The sequence below is a fragment of the Herpailurus yagouaroundi genome, unplaced genomic scaffold (assembly GCF_014898765.1).
Source record: "Herpailurus yagouaroundi ecotype Mexico unplaced genomic scaffold, PumYag 159, whole genome shotgun sequence".
Taxonomy (NCBI): domain Eukaryota; kingdom Metazoa; phylum Chordata; class Mammalia; order Carnivora; family Felidae; genus Herpailurus; species Herpailurus yagouaroundi.
In genome coordinates this window covers 21,986,462-22,006,730 of record NW_024412400.1, presented here as the reverse complement: position 1 = coordinate 22,006,730, position 20,269 = coordinate 21,986,462, and the positions used below count along the sequence as shown (strand labels likewise).

Sequence of the window (20,269 nt, the reverse complement as noted above, 5' to 3'; positions counted from 1 at the left end):
TGCTCGTAGGAGAGTGATAACACTCCTTGTGTCAGGAGAATTGGTACAACCACTTTAGAGAGCAGCTCCCCTTCTAGGTATCCACTCCATGGAAACTTATTCACATGTGTGCAAGAATGCAGAATATTCACCACAGCACTAATTTGTAATAATGGAAATAGTGGAAGCAAATTATCTCTCAAAATAGTAAGTCTAGTTTATTTATATAACTGTACGATGAAAATAATCTACATCTGCCAACATGGATAAATCTCAAAAACATTGGTGAGTTAAGTAAAAGTCAGTTGCAAAAAGGTACGTACAATATAACATTCATGTAAAATGTTAACATACAAAACGATTCTTAACAGTCTAGGGATAAACAGTAAGAATACAGAAATATTAAAAGTATAAAAACACCAAACTTCAAATTGCCCAATAGTGCAATCACTTTCTATAGTGATGGAAATGTTCTATATCTGCACTGACCCTACTATGGTAACGACTAAGGAACTATCCTGAAAGTCCAAACATAATAATTCGCTAACGGGTCACTGAACAGTATACACCTAGATAGCCTGGTATTTAGAGCTAGTCACTTGCCTAGTCCCAGAACCTAAGCAACCATCAGTTCATTATCTCACATTTTACTTTCGCAGAAGATACATTTTGAGTAAAATTAAAAGTTTTAGGCAGTTTAAGAAATTGGGCTTATGTCCGGTTATTTTTATTTAAAAGAAAAAATAAACCAAATTTATTAGTGGTATGAGAAAAAAGCATCACATTTGAAGTATAGTTTTGAAGACATTTTCATGATCTAGGGTTCAGTCAAAGAATATTCCATGGCAATAGTTCAACCCTTTTGTAGACTATCTTACAGATTCTCTCTTGGAGAGATAGGAGGTGTAGTAGGATGAATTTAAACAGCATCCAGAAAACACTTCACTGTATTTGCTTCATACTTTTTTTAGAGCTGCGTCTGGGATCCTTTTTCTGTTTGAAAATAGGAGAGTTCAAGAAACACAAATCTGTAAAAGGGTCTCCTCTTCTCAGTTTCCTAGAAGGATAAGAAGAACTCTTAGGAATAATTATAAGCATCCCAGCACCATCTTACCCTTCAGTATAAAGTTATTGTGACATATGCCAGTGTTAATATTCCCACTTCAGTTTTTAATCAAAATTTGATATTTCAAATAAGACTCACTCTTGAACAAAGCTCCAAACCTTACTCCCCTCACCCCCGACATTTATCATTAAAAGTGGGTTCCCACAAATACTTACGAAATGAGTGTGGGTTCCTTATAGTTCATACTGACTGTGCACCTACGCTTTGGTAGAGACACTGCTGGGCTTTCTTTATTCTTTTTTGGAGAAAGAGAAAGTTTTCTGACTTTCAATACAGGATACAAGGGAGCATTGGTGATATCCTTCAGGCTAAAATGAGGTGAGCGGTGAGTTTTAGGTAGTGCACCTACGAAAACAACTTTTACTGAATATGGTTCCAAATTAAAAAAAAAAAACAAAGCAGGAACTAAAATCATATGCAATTACAGATCCTAAACATATACAAATCCAGCATTGTATTATATAGATTTTTTTAACCCAGTCATCATTTTTCCATCCCAGATAACACTGAAATATCAATTACTATAGATGTGAAGAGCTAACACAACAGGTTACTAAGACTTAAAATTCTTTTTTTTTTCCTAAGACTTAAATTCCTTAAAAAAATTAAAATTCTTCTAGGATAGCTTGGGCATAATGAATTACCTTAAATCACAGAATTTCATTTTAGTTCCATCTTGCTTTGTAGAATCATCAAGGCCTCCATCTTTTTCATAACCATAATTTATCAAGTGGCTTCCTATAGTCTTAAAAAAGCTATGTAAACTCACTTTATTAAATAAATGAGAATTCTACATCATAGTCTCTGTGTAAACCAGCAGGAAGGGGATTCCCTCTGGTAAAGCTAGTATGTTAAAAAGTTACCAATGTTTTTCCTATCATAAACATTCAAGTTATTCTACTTTGGAGCTAGATCTATATTGGGTGTCAGGTACCCAGCACACAAAGAACACTGCAAGACAATTCTTCAAACAGCTCTAAAAAGAAGTTGTTTTTCCAATACAAATGAAATTATAACTGTAAAATGACTATTTTTGGCAACCATGCTCTCCAGAGTTATCTAGGTTTCAAATACTGTCTTTTTTGTCTCCACTTACACATATTGCACTATACTAATTATTCCAACTTTTAGTTTGGAAAATATGGTTAAGCAACATCTACTCACTTGCTATATTCTGGAATATTGCTTCTCAAAATTAATGTATCTACAAATCCCCCAGGGAACTTGTGAAAAAGATGCAGATTCTGATTCAAGGGTATGGCCTGAGATTCTGAATTTTTAAGAAGTTTCAAGGTAATGGTGATGCTGATCTGGGGATAAAATTCTGAGTAATACTATCTTAGAGTGTAATTTTTTTCTTTTAAAAACTTATTATGTAAAATTTCAAGTATAGACAAATATGGAGACAACAATATAATGAACCCCCAGTTACCCAGCTTCAGTAATTATCAACATTTTGCCAATCTTGATTTACATTAACATTATTATAGCATATTTGAAAAAACAAAACATGGTTGCATACTACCACTGCCTAACTTTGGGAAGTCATTTAAATTTTTTAGGCTTTCAGTTTTCTTATAAACAATATAAGGATGTTGATGCCTACACTTTATTTATTTATTATTTTGTTTTACACCTGCACTTTATAAAGTTATCCTGAGGATCAGATGTTTTGGGAATGCTACAACCTGACCACATATATTAGTTTTACCACAATAACAATTTCCCAGATGAGAATCTTTGTGGGCAGATGCAGGCTGTTATCATCAACTTTTGAACCATGCTACTTTTGATTTATAAAAGCAAGATTTTCTAAGCCACAGTTTTTAGATGTCTTACAAATGTCTTACAAAAAACTAAGCCCAATAACTGAGGGAAAAGTTTGGCTTAGTGTTTGGCCACCTTTCACTAACAAGAACGAATCAATTTAAAATCATGGTTCCTAAAAAAATAAATAAATAAAAAAAATAAAATAAAATCATGGTTCCTGTCAAACTGAATATGAAGCAAAGCCATTAAAATGATAGGTCACTGGATTCAAATTTGATTTCATTTTCAAAGACCTGTGTCAGGTGAGTGTATAAAAGATATTTTAATTCAACCTAACTCCACCAAAAAGTTTTTCTTACTTTGGAAGTCTTCATTTACTGAAGTTAAAAATACTTTCTCCATAACAAGTAGTATTGTTCTTAAAGAAGATTTAAATTAGCTTAAAGTAGGTCATAGCCATACAATTGTGATTTCCACCCCCAACCCGCCATTGTTTAATCAGACTGTAACTACCCCCAAAGAGACAGATGGCAAGTCTCTAACCTCCCCCAGAGAAACAGATGGTAAGTATAGCCTATAAGCATCAGGAATGATCATTTATTATAAACATTAAAAATGCAGGCAAACAAGTAGATCACTTACTGATAGGAGTTGTTATAAGCTTAGTGCCCTCTATCTCTTTTTCAGCCCTGTGTTTTAGCGCTCTTTTAGGTCTCGGCCTGCTGACTGGGCTCCCAGCTGGTTCACTGGAGAGACCTTGACTGTACTTGCAAGTGGGCAAATAGAGGTCATCAGAGTCATCTCCTGAATCACTTGATTCACAGACGCTCACTTCAGGTTCATTGGTGTTTTCTCCTCTGTTAGAATCATTGTTAATTTTTTGTCGGAAAGGAGTGAGATGAATTCCCTCTTCCAAATTAAAATTGTAGGTATCACTGGAAGTGACAGATTCATCCAACTTTTCTTTAGAGACAGTTTTTTTATTTTCACTTTTGCTCGCTTTATACTTTGATACAGGTTTTGATTTTTTCCTTCTGTTACCTTTTCTTTTCTCTTCTCCTTTTCTTCCTTGTGCACCTCTGCGCTTATTTTTAGTTTGTTCAGGTTTATACTCTAAGATGTCTTCTTTTGTTTTAGTGGATCTTTCTGGGTCAATCAGCTTTGGTGATAAGTTAATTTGATCATTATTCCATTGACAAACATTTTGTTCCACGTTTTCAGGTAAGTGCATATTTACTACTGGGTCTACACATCTAATTCTTTCCAATTCAAAGGACTGCTCTGAGAAATGACTGATTTCAAAATCATCCAAGGTATTGAACTGACACAGATTATTAAAATGTTTCTTTAAACTGCGACGGACAGATACAGTTCTAGGTAAGACATTATCAGTAGATTTATCATCATCTGAATTCAAACCAAATCCCAGTCTGTCTTGAGAAATAGGTATTTGCTCTGAGAATTTAAAAGATAAATGAGAAAAAAATAGTTTAACTTTATGGAAATTTTAAATTCAGTAATCTTAGAACTCAAAATTAAAAATGAAATAAATGAAAGGTCAGTTTGTAGTTCCGCATTTGCTATAAGCAAATAAAAATCTGGGGAACTTAGTACTACCATCTAATTTATTTGGCAATGATCAATTGATGGGTTCTATCTGACTTGTGAAAGAATCTTACATAACGTCCAAACATGTTCTAACTGGGGGTTTTCTGTGTCCCTAGTTTAAAGGTTTAAAGAAAAAGTAGTTGGCTATATGTATCTATGTGTATAGGATTCAGTGGGAGAGAACCTCATATTCTAAAGTAAAGTAAAGTAAGACCAGTACACTGAGAAAGTGGGAGCTAAGATGTTCTTTGAAATCCCAGTAAAACTGCAATAATTACAAAGCCTTTCAGGTAAGAAATATAGTAAGCATTTGTAGGGAAAGGTTCTGCTTATTCAAATGCCATCCCTTCTTCAAAGCATTGAGAACAGGGACACGCCAATTTAGAAATGGAAAGAATGGCATAGCTTTGGAGGTCGGCTTTCAGTTAAATGCTAGCTCTTACCTTTTGGGCTACTTTTTGTGTGATACTTTACTTTGAGTATATATAAAATGGGACCAACTGTACCTATATTCTAAGGTTGTTGTGAGGGTTAAGTGAGATAATGTAAAATGGCTAACACAGCTTGGCAAATAGTAGGGCTCAGTAAACTGCAGCCAGTTATAGCTGATAGCTGATAACAAAATAAATAGATATGTTTTTAAACTGTTATATTCTGTGTAAAATAAACAGATTTGCTTTGAGCAGAAGAATGCCAGATGAGCATACTTAAAAAGTTAAAAAAAAAAATTAGAGAAATTTAATTGTTACTTGTTCTCAAAGATCTCATCTTGCCCTTAGTATTTTTACATTTTCACTTGAATTACCTTCTATTTGGAATGATTCTCCTTGTCCTGGAAGGTGAGCTTCCTGAAGAGGAACTTGTCTAGCCAAAGAAAAACAAATTTATTTAAGAATTATGTAACAAAAAGAAATTTAAGATTTTCTTAAGTTTTTCTCTTAGTATCATTTCATAATTCTGTTCTAAATCTGCTAAGTATCAAAGAAAACAAAAAAACCTTTCTGCTGATTATATGGAGCCTCATTTGTTATAAGTGACATTCAACTCCACTGGAGGAAGTACCTTATCTATTTGGACACTTACTCCTGATGACATGCCATAACTCGTAATTCCATTTACCTGGAGAAACAGCCAATCAAAACTGACTTATATATTACAGAAATGTAATTTGATTACTCAACTCTTTAGCAGCCTATTTCATCATTAGCTGACCTGTGATTTTTTTTTTTTTTTTTTTTTTTTTTTTTGTAGCATAGGTTTTTATGGTGCCTAACTACTGACCCCTCTGAAGTTAATACTATTTATTTTCTTTAAAAATCTTGTCCCCCCTGTGGCTCATGAAACAATTTTCTTTATGCTTTAATACTATTACTGGCTGTTTCATTCTAATTATAATTTTATTCTTTATTTCCTATAGAGAATTTTCCCTCTAGACATCAAATTTTAAATACAGGTTTAGGTAATAGAGTTACGGTAACTAATTAATAACAATTTCAGGAATCTTATAAAAATTCAATTACCCCATTTTACTTTTTGACCATTACATAAATATTTTGTCAGGTGTTACAGTTCAACAGCTTTTAAACTATTCGTGATTAAAAATATGGGGGCAGAAACTGTCTTTGTGATTACTTTTGTGAAGAGAAGGGCGTAGACTTGAAAGGGATATGAGGAGATGGTTTATAGCAGTTCTTAATTGGGGATAATCATATCCCCTCAGCAGATACATGGCACTGTCTGGAGACATTTTTGGTTGTCTTAACTGGGGGAAGGAAGTGGCATTGGCATTTAGTGGTAGAGGCCAAGGATGCTGCTAAATATCCCAAAATGCTTAGGATAGCCCTCCACAACAAAGAATGATCTGGCCTAAAATGTCAATAATGCTGAAACTGAGAAAGCCCAGCTAGAGGGACAGCAGTGCTCTATATCATAATTGAGATTTTGGTTCCACAGGTGTATACATTAGTCAAACTCATTGAACTGTATAATTAAGATCTGCACACTTCACTGTATGTAATTATATCTCAATAGTTCATAAACAAAGTGTACTTGATCCGAGAGAAGGGGAAGAGGGTGTATGGGGTCTGACTGTATTTAGGAATGAACTGGATTAGCAAGATAGGGTGATAGCTGTGCTAAATGGGATGTTTTATTATATATCATTTCTAAACCGGACAATTTGTACCACTGGCAAAATACCGTCATTTGAATAAACAATCCTTCTTAGAATAAAAACATGGTATCACAAAAATATAACTGAAGGAATTCAATTATATTTAAATAGCTAGCTTAATCCTAACATCAAAAAGGTAAATATAAGAAAGTTTTGGCTTAGCTACATGTAACAGAATATCAACATATCAAATTTTTTTAAATGCATTTTTAGTAGAGAAACATCAGACTCCAAACACAAGAATCAATACGATGCAAATTTTCTTTCATAAATGTGTCAGAGAATTAAATCTTTTTTGACATTAGTAATCATAATAATGAATTTGATACCAACGGTAAATCCTTCACAAATAAATCCCCGGAGTTGTCACTACTGCTGGCCATTCCAGAGGGACATACTTCTTGGTTCTGTTAATATATGAAAACAAAGAAAACACTGGTACAACTGAAATATTCATAACAAAACATTCATTTATTCAACAATAAAAATGTACCAACAGTCTACTATGGTGCCAGGCCCTGTTCTAGGAACCAAGTCTCTAGCAGCTAAAAAATATATTTAAGTCCAACTCTCTTAAAGCTTACATTCTAGTGTAGGGAGAGAAAAATTTTAAATGAAAGGAAAGAGATACATAATTTCAGATAGTGATAAAGTGCTATGAAGGAAATACTCAGAGTTGAAGTGACAGAGAGTGATTGAGGTTGGAGGTTCCCTTAGACCTTCATCTGAAATCTAAAGAATGCAAAGGAGACAGCCACTGAAAAGAGGAGGGAAAGAAAAAGTGGTGGAAACAACAAATACAAAAGTCATGATGTAGGAAAAGCTTTGCTGTGTTTAGAAAAGAAAGGCCACTGTGGCTGGACATATATGAATTCTCTCATAGAACAGGAGGGGATGTGTACTCAGAGACCAGGTAACACGGCGCCTTGGCAGTCAGGAGTTTGGATTTTAGTCCAAGTGTGATACGAAGTTACTTAATCGTTAAGCAGGGAAGTGAAATGATTTAAGTTTTAAAAAGATCAGTCTGACCACTATGTGGAACATGGATTGAAAGGGGCCAAGAGAAGAAGGAGTTAGGAAGTCATTGTAGTAAATCTAGCAAGATGTGTATCAGCTAGGACTCGAGTCCCATAGCTACAGAGGTGAAGCCCAGCAGAAGGTGTTGAGAGAACAAAGATGCTGAAATTGAATCGGCGTGCAAGTGGGGACAGTGAGGGAGAGGGAAGCCTCTTTGGTTTGGACTTGAGCAAATGGTAGGTTGTTTTATGAGATGAATAAGACAGACAGACAAAGGCAGAAGTACACAGTATCTCTGGGAGAGGGAAAATAGAGTTGTACTTTGTACAAAATGTTTGAGATCCTTGGGGCGCCTGGGTGACTCAGTCGGTTAAGCATCCGACTTCACCTAAGGTCATGATCTTGCAGTTCATGAGTTTGAGCCCCGCGTTGGGCTCTGTGCTGACAGCTCGGAGCCTGGAGCTTGTTTCAGGTTCTGTGTCTCCCACTCTCTCTGCCCCTTTCCTGCTCATGCTCTGTCTCTCAAAAATAAATAAACGTTAAAAAAAATGTTTAAGATCCTTTCTAAATATTTCAGTGGATAAATCAAGTAGTAGTCGTGTGTGTGTGTGTGTGTGTGTGTGTGTGTTGAGCTATAAATTTGGAAGTCCCCAACAGAGTATTTAAAGCATGGGAAGGGGTAAGATAAGATGGATCTGGAACAATTGACATTTGAAACTAAAGAAGAAGTGAGCAAATGAGACAGACATGTAACAGTCAGAAAGGCAGGACAACTACAAAATATGGTAGTAGGAAAGCTAGGAGATTATAAAGTATGTTACTACATAAAGGTCAAGAAGAAAGAGAGGTGGCCACTAAATTTGGTAATATGGGAGTTGTGGGGACCTTGGCACAGTGACCACAGAATGATGGGGATAAAAGCCAGATAAGAGGGAGTTCAAATGGAAATAGAAGCTGAGGAAGTGAAAACAGTAAGTGCACTGTTTGTCTCTGCTAAAGTTCTGCTGTGAAGGGAAGCAGAGAAATGAGGAGGTAGAGGGATATGAAATCAGGAGAGGTTTCATTTATTTTCTTTTCCTCTTAAGGCAAAAGATGCTAAAGAACATCTGTATGACAGCTAGAATGAGTCAGTCAAGAGGCAAATCCGTTGAAAGAGTGCAAACTTTCAGGACCAAAGTGCTTGAGGCAAGAGAAAAGGGGAATGTGATGCACAGGGAAAGGCTTGGCCTTTGATAGGAGCAGAGACACTTCTCCCACTGTGACAGGAGGGAAGACAGAGAACACACTGCAGATACGGGCAGATTTGTAGATTTGTATTAGGAAGGTAAGAGTTCTGGACTGATTCCTTCGAAGTCACTCTAATTCAGTTCAGTTGTTTCTTAAAATTTGATGCACATATAATATGCTGATGTTATGATAGATTAAAACTGTTCAAGAGAAACAAAACAACTAGAAATTTAATCCTGTTAAAAGTTTTAAATTTATTTTCAATATAGCTCATGTTCTAAATTTAAGTAGTGGTATTACTGAAGGTAAATAAAGGAGAATATTTAACTACAGAATAATATAACTTAGTAACAAGTTACTAAAAAGATCTGTTATAAAATTTAGGAAACAAAAGGCTATTAGAAATTACTTTATGATTAATCCTTATAAACCAAGTTAACTAGTGGTAGGCAAAAAAACCCCATTCTTCTTATTTTTTTTTTTAAATTTTTTTTCAACGTTTTTATTTATTTTTGGGACAGAGAGAGACAGAGCATGAATGGGGGAGGGGCAGAGAGAGAGGGAGACACAGAATCGGAAACAGGCTCCAGGCTCTGAGCCATCAGCCCAGAGCCTGACGCGGGGCTCGAACTCACGGACCGTGAGATCGTGACCTGGCTGAAGTCGGACGCTTAACCGACTGCGCCACCCAGGCGCCCCAGCCCATTCTTCTTATTAAAGCATTTTAAGTTTCTCCATTACTGATTAATTGACTTGATAAACATGTAAGCACAAGTATAGAATGATGGTTGAGGAGTGACACATGTAGCAAATGTATGGCAGAAAACAAACTCTGATGTTTTAAATGCTAAGAACACTTTTGCCCAGCAACTAATGTTTTTGTTTTTTTTTAAGTTTATTTATTTATTTTCAGAGTAAGACAGAGAAGGAGAGAGGGAGAGGAAGGAAGGGAGGAAGGGAGGGAGTGGGGGGAGGGGGAGGGAGAGAGAGAGAGAGAGAGAGAGAGAGAAAATCCCATGCTGGTTACCCACTGTCAGCGCAGAGCCCGACATGGGGCTCGATCCCACAAACTGTGAGATCATGACCTGAGCTGAAATCAAGAGTCAGATGCTTGACTGACTGAGCCACTCAGGCGCCCCAGCTAATAATATGTTTTAATCAATACTCAGAAAGCATTGATAAATGTCCAAAGGCCTGCAATAACAGATTTTTCCCCCATTGTTTTTGTGATTGTCTCATTGGGTATTCATTTCTCACTATTTTATATATGATTTCACCAAAAACTTTGGAAAGGGAAAAGGAACATTCAAATGTCTTTGGAGGGATTTTTTTTTTTTCTTACTAGTTGACTGAACAAGGAAAAGAAAAAATTTAGGAAAGATTATATTCTGAAGGGGAAAAAAATGCCAAAAAACCAAAAAGTTTTAAATAATCTAACCCTCACATAAAGGAAAATTATATCAAATCTTTTATAGCCAATTCTCTGCTATACCGTATATGTATATATTGCATATATGTATGTGTATGTACATTCTGTATATCATACACAGAAAAAATATGGAATCACTTTCATCACTGACTCTTGCTGTCAGTGGAGAGGTGACTTTAATTCCCTTCCCGAGTCTTTACCCTCCCCCTAATCGCTATGGTCTGGCTTTCTTCTCTGGTTTCCTGGCCTAAGTGCCAACACAACTGTCTTCACTGGCACAGCAAACAGATGGCCGCCCAGGAAAAAAGTAAACTTGTTTCTGTCAACACCTGACACGCACCACTGCTTTCTCTCTCTCTGCCCCAAGTAGTTTTCCTGGGAAGAGGAAAGGAGAACCTGGCTCATCATTTCTCTCTTCTTGGGATCAATGTGCAGTGGGACACAAAGAATATCAAGCTTTCTCCACATCTGTTATATTTTGGCTGACCCTTCCATGTAACCTTGAATACAACAGAATAAGAGTAAGATATAAACAGCAAAATGTTTAGGATAGTTCTTGTTTGGGAATTAATGTATACCTTTCCTTATTTAACCAACTAGTGGGTAAAAAGGACTCTGCAAAAAACACTTAAATGCCCCCTTTCCCAAATTAAGGCAGTTCTTATAAGACCTCACTAGGTATAACACAACTACATAGAAAAGCTAAGATTTATAGCACTGATTAAAACTTTTGGACTAGTCCGCTTCAACTATCACTTTTAGACCTTTAGCTGAGTTGCCGTATATTTGACTCACTTAGCTGAACGGTTGGAAGGACCAGCAGTGCAAAAGGCTAAACTATTTCTTCTGTACCTTGTCTTGCTACCTGCTTTCAGAACCAAGTTATACAAGCACAAGCCTCAATCATGTATGTTTTGATCAATTCACTAATAACAGAGCTATCGGTCAGTAATGAATTTATATAACATAATTGATCTAAACTACCAATTCACTGATTTCACATTTTTTCCTGAGAAATTCAACGTTTGTAATGAAAATACCTGAGTAGTTTCTCTGGTTTGTTGTGAAGCCAGTTTTTCTTTCAATGAATGTAGCTGACATGTGAGGTAGTAACATTCTTTTCTCAGTTGTAAGATGATATCTTGGGCTTCTCTCACTTTGGATTTTTCATTTTCCAAAGCTAAAGCTAACATTCTGTTGTTGTCTTGGTAGTTTTTTAACAGTGTAGAAGTGTTGGCTGAAAGAGGATAAATTTTTTTTTTATTATGTATTAAATATAAACTTAAAAAGCGACGCAAAAGGACAACATGAAAATCTCTTACTGATTATTTGGCATGGAGCAGCTATGAAAGACTTTCGTTTGCCGATCTCTGCCAAATTTTTACTCCTTTTCTCTTTCATTCGTTTCTTTATGTCTTCAAGACTATCTTGAAAGGACTTTTTAAGGCACCTTTCCTTGGCCATCTTCTGCCTAGGAATTTAAAACAGTAAAAAGTATTTAATTTTTCTAAGAGATAATATCAAATATAAAACAAGATTGAAAACACAGGTTGTTCATAAAGAATGGATTAAATAGACTTAGTAACTGTAGAATCAGCTTAAAGAAGCTGGCTAACCTGGTAATAACTTAGATTTTGCAGCTTTTAAACCTCATTAACATTTTGGCATAATGTTATCCTCCTCAGGTACTTTACAGGGAAAACTAATAAATATGCATTTCAACCCAAAGACTCTGTAATATGCCACTTATTTATTCCTTAACAAATACCCACTGGGGGCTTGCTATATACCAGGCATTATGGGAAATACTTAATGTTATATTTTGATGTTATTATTATTTATGTTTCCTACAGACAATGTTTATGACCCGCATTTAGTGTTTACTAGACTTACAGCATTAGTTCAGAGGTAATCTTGTATGTGGGCTTTGTTTTCCAGTTCTTCTCTACATTATTAATTTATCACATTAGGTCACTGGATAGAATTAATCAAGACACAGTTATTCTTCCACACTCTTTTAACCCAATGCTTAAGATGTGCACACACTCCCAAGACACTCGAGGTAATCCTCAGAGGTTGAAACTATGTAGCACTATATACAATCTTAATAGGTTATTATAACAATTATAGAACTAGAAAGAGCAGGAACTGAGGCAGAGCAACATGCCAGTTTTCTCAGTTATTTTTAAAACTCAGGTCTGTTAGCTCTTAGTAAATCATGAGAATAGCAAACAAGACATTAAATAGCAGTTGTTCTACATACAGTTGAAAGTAGTAAAACAAGCAGTGACAGTGAAATATGCTACTGAATATATTAACACATAAATATATTTAAATCCTTCAGTGCTGCAAATCAGATTTGCTTAAATATTCTGCTACTAAGCGTATCGAACTACTTTTCATGAACATCTTTTACCCTAGATTGCACTTTGCAGATCACAAAATTGCAAGAAATAATTCCTGTTTCCTACAACCATACTTAGAATTTTCACTACAAAAGATACCTTCATCTGCTCTAAGCTAGTTAAATAATTTTGCTGAACCTTACGTTTTCTTGAGTATTTTCTCCAGCCCGTATTTATTTTCCTCTATGCACTGTCTGGGGGTGTTCAATGTAGAACTCATTTGTTATTTTCTCTTTGACAATGTAGATACAACACATACTGGGATGTTTCCAGTAGAGCTAACACAACTCTTTTTTTTAAAGCACTAATGTTAAGTGGGTTGTATATAAACAGCGTATCACAATGGGAGTTTTTAAAGTTCGAACAGATGTTTGAAAAGTCACCCAGATTAAGCAACTGATCAAGTTAGTTTAACAACGTACCTAAAATATTTTCGTTATTATCTTTAATTAACTTAAAATCACAAAAGAAAACTGCCGTATAAGAAGTTTCCTATCTAGGCCGAAGTACAGGGGGTGTGGTGGAGAGAACGAATGGAAACAGGTCACAGGGCGGGAAGGGTCAGTGTCTAGAGCATTTGGGTAAGGGGTCTGGATTCAGAAGAACCTGGAATATCTATCTGATCTCCGTCATAATGCTTCCATCATTCCTGCTGCTGAGGCAGCCAGGTACGACACTGACCAGTGCTAGCTTCTCCAGGCAAACCGAAGAAGCAACACAGGACGTCAAGGGCATAGGGCTGCACAAAGAACAGCTGCCAGTTTGTGTGCCCTCACGTCAAGCCGGGCTTTAACTACTAATGCTTTTACAGATCACGGAATCTACAAAATTCTGCAAGGCAGGAGGTTCGTGTCCCCTTTACTTAACAAGAGGAAAATGGAGCCTCAGGAAGCGCAAGTCGAGTGGACGAACAGAGAAAGTGTCGGGGTCAAACCGACTCCACAGCCCGAGCTTTGGGCCACCGAACTTAGAACGACAGAGAGACCCCTGAGGGCAGACGAACAGGGACCACGACACCCCAGTTCCACACCTGGAAACCCCGCGGCTTTCTCTTTCACGGAGGGGCTCGGGGAAAGTCGGGGGCGGGGGGTGTTGCCGGAAGAGGGCCGGGAGATCTTCCTCCCACAGGTACGTCCGAAACAGTACCTTGGCCACCACTTCTGCCGCAGCTGTCGCCCTCCTTCTTACATTCCAAGGTTTCGCGAAGCTGTCTGGCCGGCGTAGCCTGTGCTTCGGCCCCTCCAGGTCTAGGCCCCGTCCCCAGTCGCCCGCCTGCTAACGCCACCACATTCGAAATTCGCCGCCGCGCTCACCCATTGGCTGGCTGGCAGGAGGTCACGTGAGGCGACTGCGCTGCCAGGAGTCCCGCCTCACCGGGCTGCGTCACGTGACTCACTCCGAGCATCCACATCCGGGTATCTACCGTGCCCCCTCCCGAGGGGGCGGAGTCATTAGGGAGCGCCTTGACCTGTCGGTACGTTTCTGCCCGGAGTCATTGGCTTTTTGGGTTGGATCGGCTGCGATATCTCTAAGGGTGGGTATTTTAGGGCGTTCAAAAGCTTCCTGTTTCTTTAGTCTTACAGTTTCCCGTCTTTGGGATTGCACTCGAGGGCTCCCTCTTGTGAGAAGAATTTCCTTGATTGTCTGCCCGCCGAAGCGGTCGGCCGGCTGCACAGAGGCATCTTGTAGGGAACATTAAACCAAAATGGGAAACAAATTTTGGATGAACAGGATTAGGGAAGTTGCAGATATCTGAAATATTCAGCCCCAGGTTCTTTGTCTGGCTACCTCTGGCGCTTTAACTCTCGGGAAATGGCACTAGCACACGTAAAGCTACTGATCCAGAAGTCTGGGAAATTTTCTTTATTGATATTTTATTCTCCCTTAGCCTTTCCACGTCCCGTCAATCACTGAGTCCTGTCAATTCTACCTTTTAGGTATTTTTCACGTCCAAACCCCACTATTTTCCATACCCCAATCCAGCCAAATACCTAATCTTAACTGTGAACTGTACCAGTACCTACTCTGATCGCGGACTCCACTCCCTTATGTTATTCATAGAATGATGGTTTGACAAAGCAAATATGATTGAATATGAAACTCTTAAATAGCTCCTCACTGCATTTAAGATAGAGTTCAAACTCCTAAAGGTATTTGGTCATTGAAGAACCCCATGGTTCTATGTTCCACCTCTTCTGAATTTTCTTTCATTTTCCTTGTAATTCATCTTGCTGCTTTTGCCCATGCTGTTTTGTTGGTCAAGAACAGTCTTTCTTCTCTCTGAGACCAGTTAGTCTTACTCATGCTGCAGGTCATTGTAGAGGTGAATTCTTCCAGAAAGCCTTATCTGTTCCCAAAGCCTCCTTAATAGTCCGATTTGTACATCCTTAGTGCTACGCATGCACTTTTCCTTTGGTACCCCTTGTGGCGTTGACTTGTCACTCATTGCCTATTTATTCAACTTGCATAAGGGTAGAACTATACATGCCTGCTTATAGTTGAATATTCAGCCTCTAATTAGCAATTTGCAGTTAGTAAACATTGGGACAATAAAAGAATAAGTAAATGAAACCTAAGCAATTGTTTTCAATTTAGATATTCAACTCATCATAAAGAATTTTTTTTTTTTTTTTTTTTTTTTTACAGAACATTTACCTCCTTCCCTTGTCTAACCCTCACCTCACGCCTTTCTGGCTTGAGTGGAAGAGATGAGAATATCTGTCTTTAGCCAACAACTTGGTCTCCAGGTGTTATGAGCCACATCACCTCCACTAGTCCTTAGTTTTCTACTCTGGGCAGTGTGGCTTACAGGTGCAGAAGCATCAAGAAGAAAGGTCAACCCAGACATGTTTTGCCGGCTTTGGCGGTAGGTGGCTGCACTGCAACTTGGGGCCAGGGGCCTGCCTCTTGCGCCAACCTCCACGGTGCCATTAATCACTCTGCTCTGCGGGTGTGGGTTGGCGGCGTGAGTCTTGGCAGTTGGCTCCGGCAGTGGCCACGGCCCTGGCAGCTGGGGCGAGGACCTGGCCACATCAGCACTGGTACAGACGCAGAGCAGGTGCTACTCCGCACGCACACTGCCACAGGTCTGCCCTAGTGGTCCCGTGTTGTCCTAACCACCGAGGTCCTGCTGGGCGTGGTCTAGACCCCCTCTCCCCCGCCCCTACTACCGCACCGTAACTGGCACTACTTCCTGGCCAAGGTGGAAAATTTGCAGCCAGAAATAAAAAGCATTGCAAGGCATCTCAACCAAGAAGGTGCAGTTAGTGCAGATCAGTTGAGGTGGTCCAAAAGAGTTGCCAGGCCAACTTACCTAAAGAATACGGGGGGGCTTGTTTCAAGAGCTATATGTTCGGGATAACTGCCACCCTCTCAAAGCCTCTGTGTTGGTCTGGATTCGGTTTCCAATGTGGATCTTCATGTCTGTTGCTCTTTGGAATTTTAGCACAGGGGCAACACATTCAGATGTAGGTTTTTCTATTCAGGAACAGTTACCTGCTAGTGGGGTCCTGTGGTTTCCTGACCTCCCTGCACTGGATTCCTCTTGGATTCTGCTTATCTCTGTTGGTGTCATCAGTTTATTAATAGTGGAGATTTTTGCTCTGCAAAAAATTGGAATGACTCCTTTTCAGATGTGTATTACGTGCTTTGTTCATGTGGTATCAGTGTTGATGATTCCAGTTGCTGCAACAGTACCTTCATCAATTGTCCTCTACTGCTTATGTTCCAGATTCATGGGCCTTTCACAGAATTTGTTGTTGCATTCTCCTAGGTTTTTGCCAACTTTGCCAAATACCGTTGACCAAGTCAGATTCAGACACGCCTTGTAAGGACCTCTTTGCCACCTTTTATGCTAAGTTTATTTCAAGAGAATGACATGCTTTCCAGGAATTTTGGAACGATTCCCAGTGCCACTATCTAATATATTTAGGTTTAGAAATTCAGATGTGATTTAATTTGTCTTTATTTAAAATCATGAATTGTGGGGGCGCCTGGGTGGCTCAGTCGGTTAAGCGTCTGACTTCGGCTCCGGTCACGATCTCCCGGTCCCTGAGTTCGAGCCCCGCGTCGGCCTCTGTGCTCACCGCTCAGAGCCTGGAGCCTGTTTCTGATTCTGTGTCTCCCTCTCTCTCTGACCCTCCCCATTCATGCTCTGTCTCTCTCTGTCTCAAAATAAATAAATGTTAAAAAACAAAAAATAAAAATAAAAAAATAAAATCATGAATTGTGTGAAGTACTATGGGTTAAATTATAATCCAAATATATTTGACAAATCTTTTAAGTGCTAGAAATGTATGTTTAATTGCATCCTAAAAATACAAAAGTGAATCAAAGTGTCTAGTTCTGTTTATAAAATTATAATTTCCTAGAGGTGCCAGAACTTTGGAAAACAGGGTTAGATGCTGAATGATGCCAGATTATACTGACCAATCTCATACTTTGAAGTTTTATCAAGTAAGAGAATCCAGTGAGGTGATTCTTAAAATTTTTGAGGTGTGGAGGATCATAGACCCATTTGTACATCTATTAAAGCTCTAGTTTTCTTTTCAGAAAAATCCTAGGACTCACAACATGGGGGCCTTTTCTGATGACTCCCTTCATCCACCCTACGGCTTTCTGGTAATTCCTGGTTGAGAATTGTTATTCTAATGGAACACATATTCTAATGGATTATGAGTTAATATGTGACTTGAGATAAGAATGGACTAGGGGCGCCTGGGTGGCTCAGTCGCAAGCGTCCAACTTCAGCTCAGGTCACGATCTCGCGGTCCGGGAGTTCGAGCCCCGCGTCAGGCTCTGGGCTGATGGCTCGGAGCCTGGAGCCTGCTTCCGATTCTGTGTCTCCCTCTCTCTCTGCCCCTCCCCCGTTCATGCTCTGTCTCTGTCTCAAAAATAAATAAACGTTAAAAAAAAAAAATTAAAAAAAAGAATGGACTGGAGATACATGCAGTAGAGTAGTCCATGGAAGAAAGTACCTAATATGGTAGGGGATGTTGCCTTTCAACCCTCCTCTGAAAGAATACAAAATGGGTACATTCTAGGCTGAAGAAGTCTAGAATAGAATACAGCACTATGTACTGCTACAGCCCAAAGTGGAAAATCTTAAGCATTGTTTGTTTAGTCGAAGGAAGAAAACTGGAAGGGCAACTGCCTCTTACAGAGGTGATTTTATAAGCTTCTTTACTTGGAAGGATTAAGTACCCAAAGGGTTTAAACCATGGTAGATGTTTAATATAGGAAACAATAACAGGTAATATAAGTTGTGGATCCAGTTGTTTGCTTGTTTGAATTGAAAAGATGATAAAACTAATTGCGGTTGGGGTATTTATGAATATGTTTGACAGTCATTGGAGAAGATTAAAGAGAAGAAGAAAAAAGGGTTAGAGATTTTTAAAAAATTTTTATTGCTTGAGGCCAGAGGGTATGAATTGGAAAGTGAGAGCAGGGCTGCTTCATGAACACGCGACCTATGCTCAGAAAGGCCTTGCACTCGGTGTAATGCTCTGCTTTTGCCATCTTGAAGTGCTTAATAATTTATTTTTGCACTTGTGACTTGTAAGTGAAGTCTGATGAGACAATGGAACAGGCACGTGAACAAATGAGATAACATGCACTTTGTCCATTTGTGTCTCTTGCTGCCCCAATTGCCATATTGTCATCAGGATGCCCACTAAATGGCTTCTGTGACACACTTTATACTTGGGGCTCCATGCTCAGTAGGGCTTCATCCTGGTATAGTGCTCTGCTGTCATCTTGAAATTCTTAACAATTAAAAAACATTTTTAATTCTAGTATAGTTAACATACGGTGTTATATTAGTTTTGGGTATACAGTATGGCAATTGAACAGTTCTATATATTACTTAGGGCTCATCATGATAAGCATACTTTTTTTTTTTAATTTTTTTTTTTTTTGAGAAAGAGTGAGTGCGTGTGCATATGCCAGCTTTGGAGGTGGGGAGGGCAGAGAGAGCGGGGGACAGAGGATCTGAAGTGGGCTGTGTGCTGACAGCCTAGAGAGCCCAATGGGGACTCAGACTCCTAAACCGCAAGATCATGACCTGAGCAGAAGTCAGACTTTTAACTGACTGAGCCACCCAGGAGCTGGATAAATGTACTCTTAGTCCCCTTCACTCATTTCACCCATATCCCCACCCACCTCCCCTCTGGCAACCATCAGTTCGCTCTGTATAGTGTAGAGTCTGTTTCTTGGTTTCTCTTTTTCTTTGTTTGTTTTGTTTGTTTATTTTGTTTCTTAAATTCCACATAGGAGTGAAATCATATGGTATTTGTCTTTCTCTGACTGGCTTATTTCACTTAGCATTACACTCTCTAGATCCTCCCATGTTGATGCAGATGGCAAGATTTCATTCTTTGCTCATGGCTGAGTAATATTACACACACACACACTCTCTCTCTCTCTCTCTCTCTCACACACACACACACACACACACATACACACACACACACACACACACACACACATCTTCTTTATCCATTCATCTATAGATGGACACTTGGATTGCTTCCATAATTTGGCTGTTGTAAATAATGCTGCAATAATCATGGGGATGCATATATCTTTTCAAATAAGTGTTTTTGTATTCTTGGGGACTTACTGGATCATATGGTAGTTCTATTTTTAACTTTTTGAGGAATCCCTATACTGTTTTCCACAGTGGCTACGCCAGTTTGCCTTCCCACTAACAGTGCCAGGGGTTCCATTTTCTCCACATCCTTTTTCTTTTTTTTAATGCTTTTATTTATTTTTGAGAGAGAGAGAGACAGAGACAGAGAACAAGTGGGGGAGGAGCAGAGAGACAGGGAGACACAGAATTTGAAGCAGGCTCCAGGCTCTGAGCTGTCAGCACAGAGCCTGACGTTGGGCTAGAACCCATGAATCGTAAGATCATGACCCGAACCGAAGTCAGATGCTTAACCAACTGAGCCACCCAGGTGCCCCTCTCCACATCCTTGCCAAGACTTGTTGTTTCTTGAGTTTTAGACATTAGCTCTCTGACAGGTATAAGGTGATATCTCATTGTGGTTTTGATTTTTACTTCCCTGATAATGAATGATGTTGAACATTTTTTATTGTGTTTGTTGACCATCTGTGTGTCTTTGGAGAAATGTCTATTCATGCCTTCTGCCCATGGTTTAATTGTGTTATTATTCTTATTTTGGTATTGAATTGTATAAGTTCTTTATATATTTTGGATAGTAACCCTTTATCTGATATGCCATTTGTAAATATCTTTTCCCATTCAGTAAGCTGTCTTTTAGTTTTGTTGACTGTTTCCTTCACTGTGCAGAAGCTTTGTATTTTGATGTAGTCCCAATAGTATATTTTTGCTTTTCTTTTCCTTGCCTCAGGAGACCTATCCAAATTTTTAAAAAATGATTCCAAGGGAATTTCAGGAAGCTTGGGGTTTGGGTGGGGAGATGATTTAGGTTGGAGCCATGGGGGAGGGAAAGAAGGAGTGGGGACTTTTTTTTTTTTTAATTTTTATTTGTTTTGAGAGAGAGAGAGAGCGT

The 20,269-nt window shown here is 38.5% G+C and overlaps 1 protein-coding gene and 1 pseudogene across 2 annotated transcripts; one reads left to right on the top strand and one right to left on the bottom strand.

Annotated features, from left to right (window-relative positions):
- Nucleotides 1–171: 171 nt before the first annotated feature.
- SGO1 (shugoshin 1) lies at nucleotides 172–14,050 on the bottom strand. Of its 2 annotated transcripts, none has more exons than XM_040480090.1 (8): nucleotides 13,765–14,050; nucleotides 11,652–11,800; nucleotides 11,370–11,566; nucleotides 6,990–7,063; nucleotides 5,289–5,347; nucleotides 3,518–4,330; nucleotides 1,261–1,450; nucleotides 172–1,036 (listed from the first exon to the last, which is right to left on the bottom strand). In XM_040480090.1, exons 2-8 carry the CDS (start codon nucleotides 11,791–11,793, stop codon nucleotides 922–924), a joined length of 1,590 nt encoding a protein of 529 aa, XP_040336024.1. In that variant the 5' UTR covers nucleotides 11,794–11,800; nucleotides 13,765–14,050; the 3' UTR covers nucleotides 172–921. The 2 variants fall into 2 exon arrangements, with proteins under 2 accessions (XP_040336024.1, XP_040336023.1); XM_040480089.1 differs by having other exon boundaries at nucleotides 13,881–14,050.
- Nucleotides 13,369–16,764, top strand: LOC121034170 (cytochrome c oxidase assembly protein COX18, mitochondrial-like; annotated as a pseudogene).
- The last annotated feature ends 3,505 nt before the right edge of the window (nucleotides 16,765–20,269 follow it).

Coding starts and splice junctions, on each gene's coding strand:
- SGO1 (XM_040480090.1), bottom strand. CDS start 11,793: ATGGCCAAGGAAAGGTGCCTTAAAAAGTCCTTTCAAGATAGTCTTGAA. Junction 7,064..11,369: donor AAACCAGAGAAACTACTCAG/GTATTTTCATTA, acceptor ATATATTAACAG/AACCAAGAAGTATGTCCCTC. Junction 5,348..6,989: donor TTATTTGTGAAGGATTTACC/GTTGGTATCAAA, acceptor TTCTTTGGCTAG/ACAAGTTCCTCTTCAGGAAG.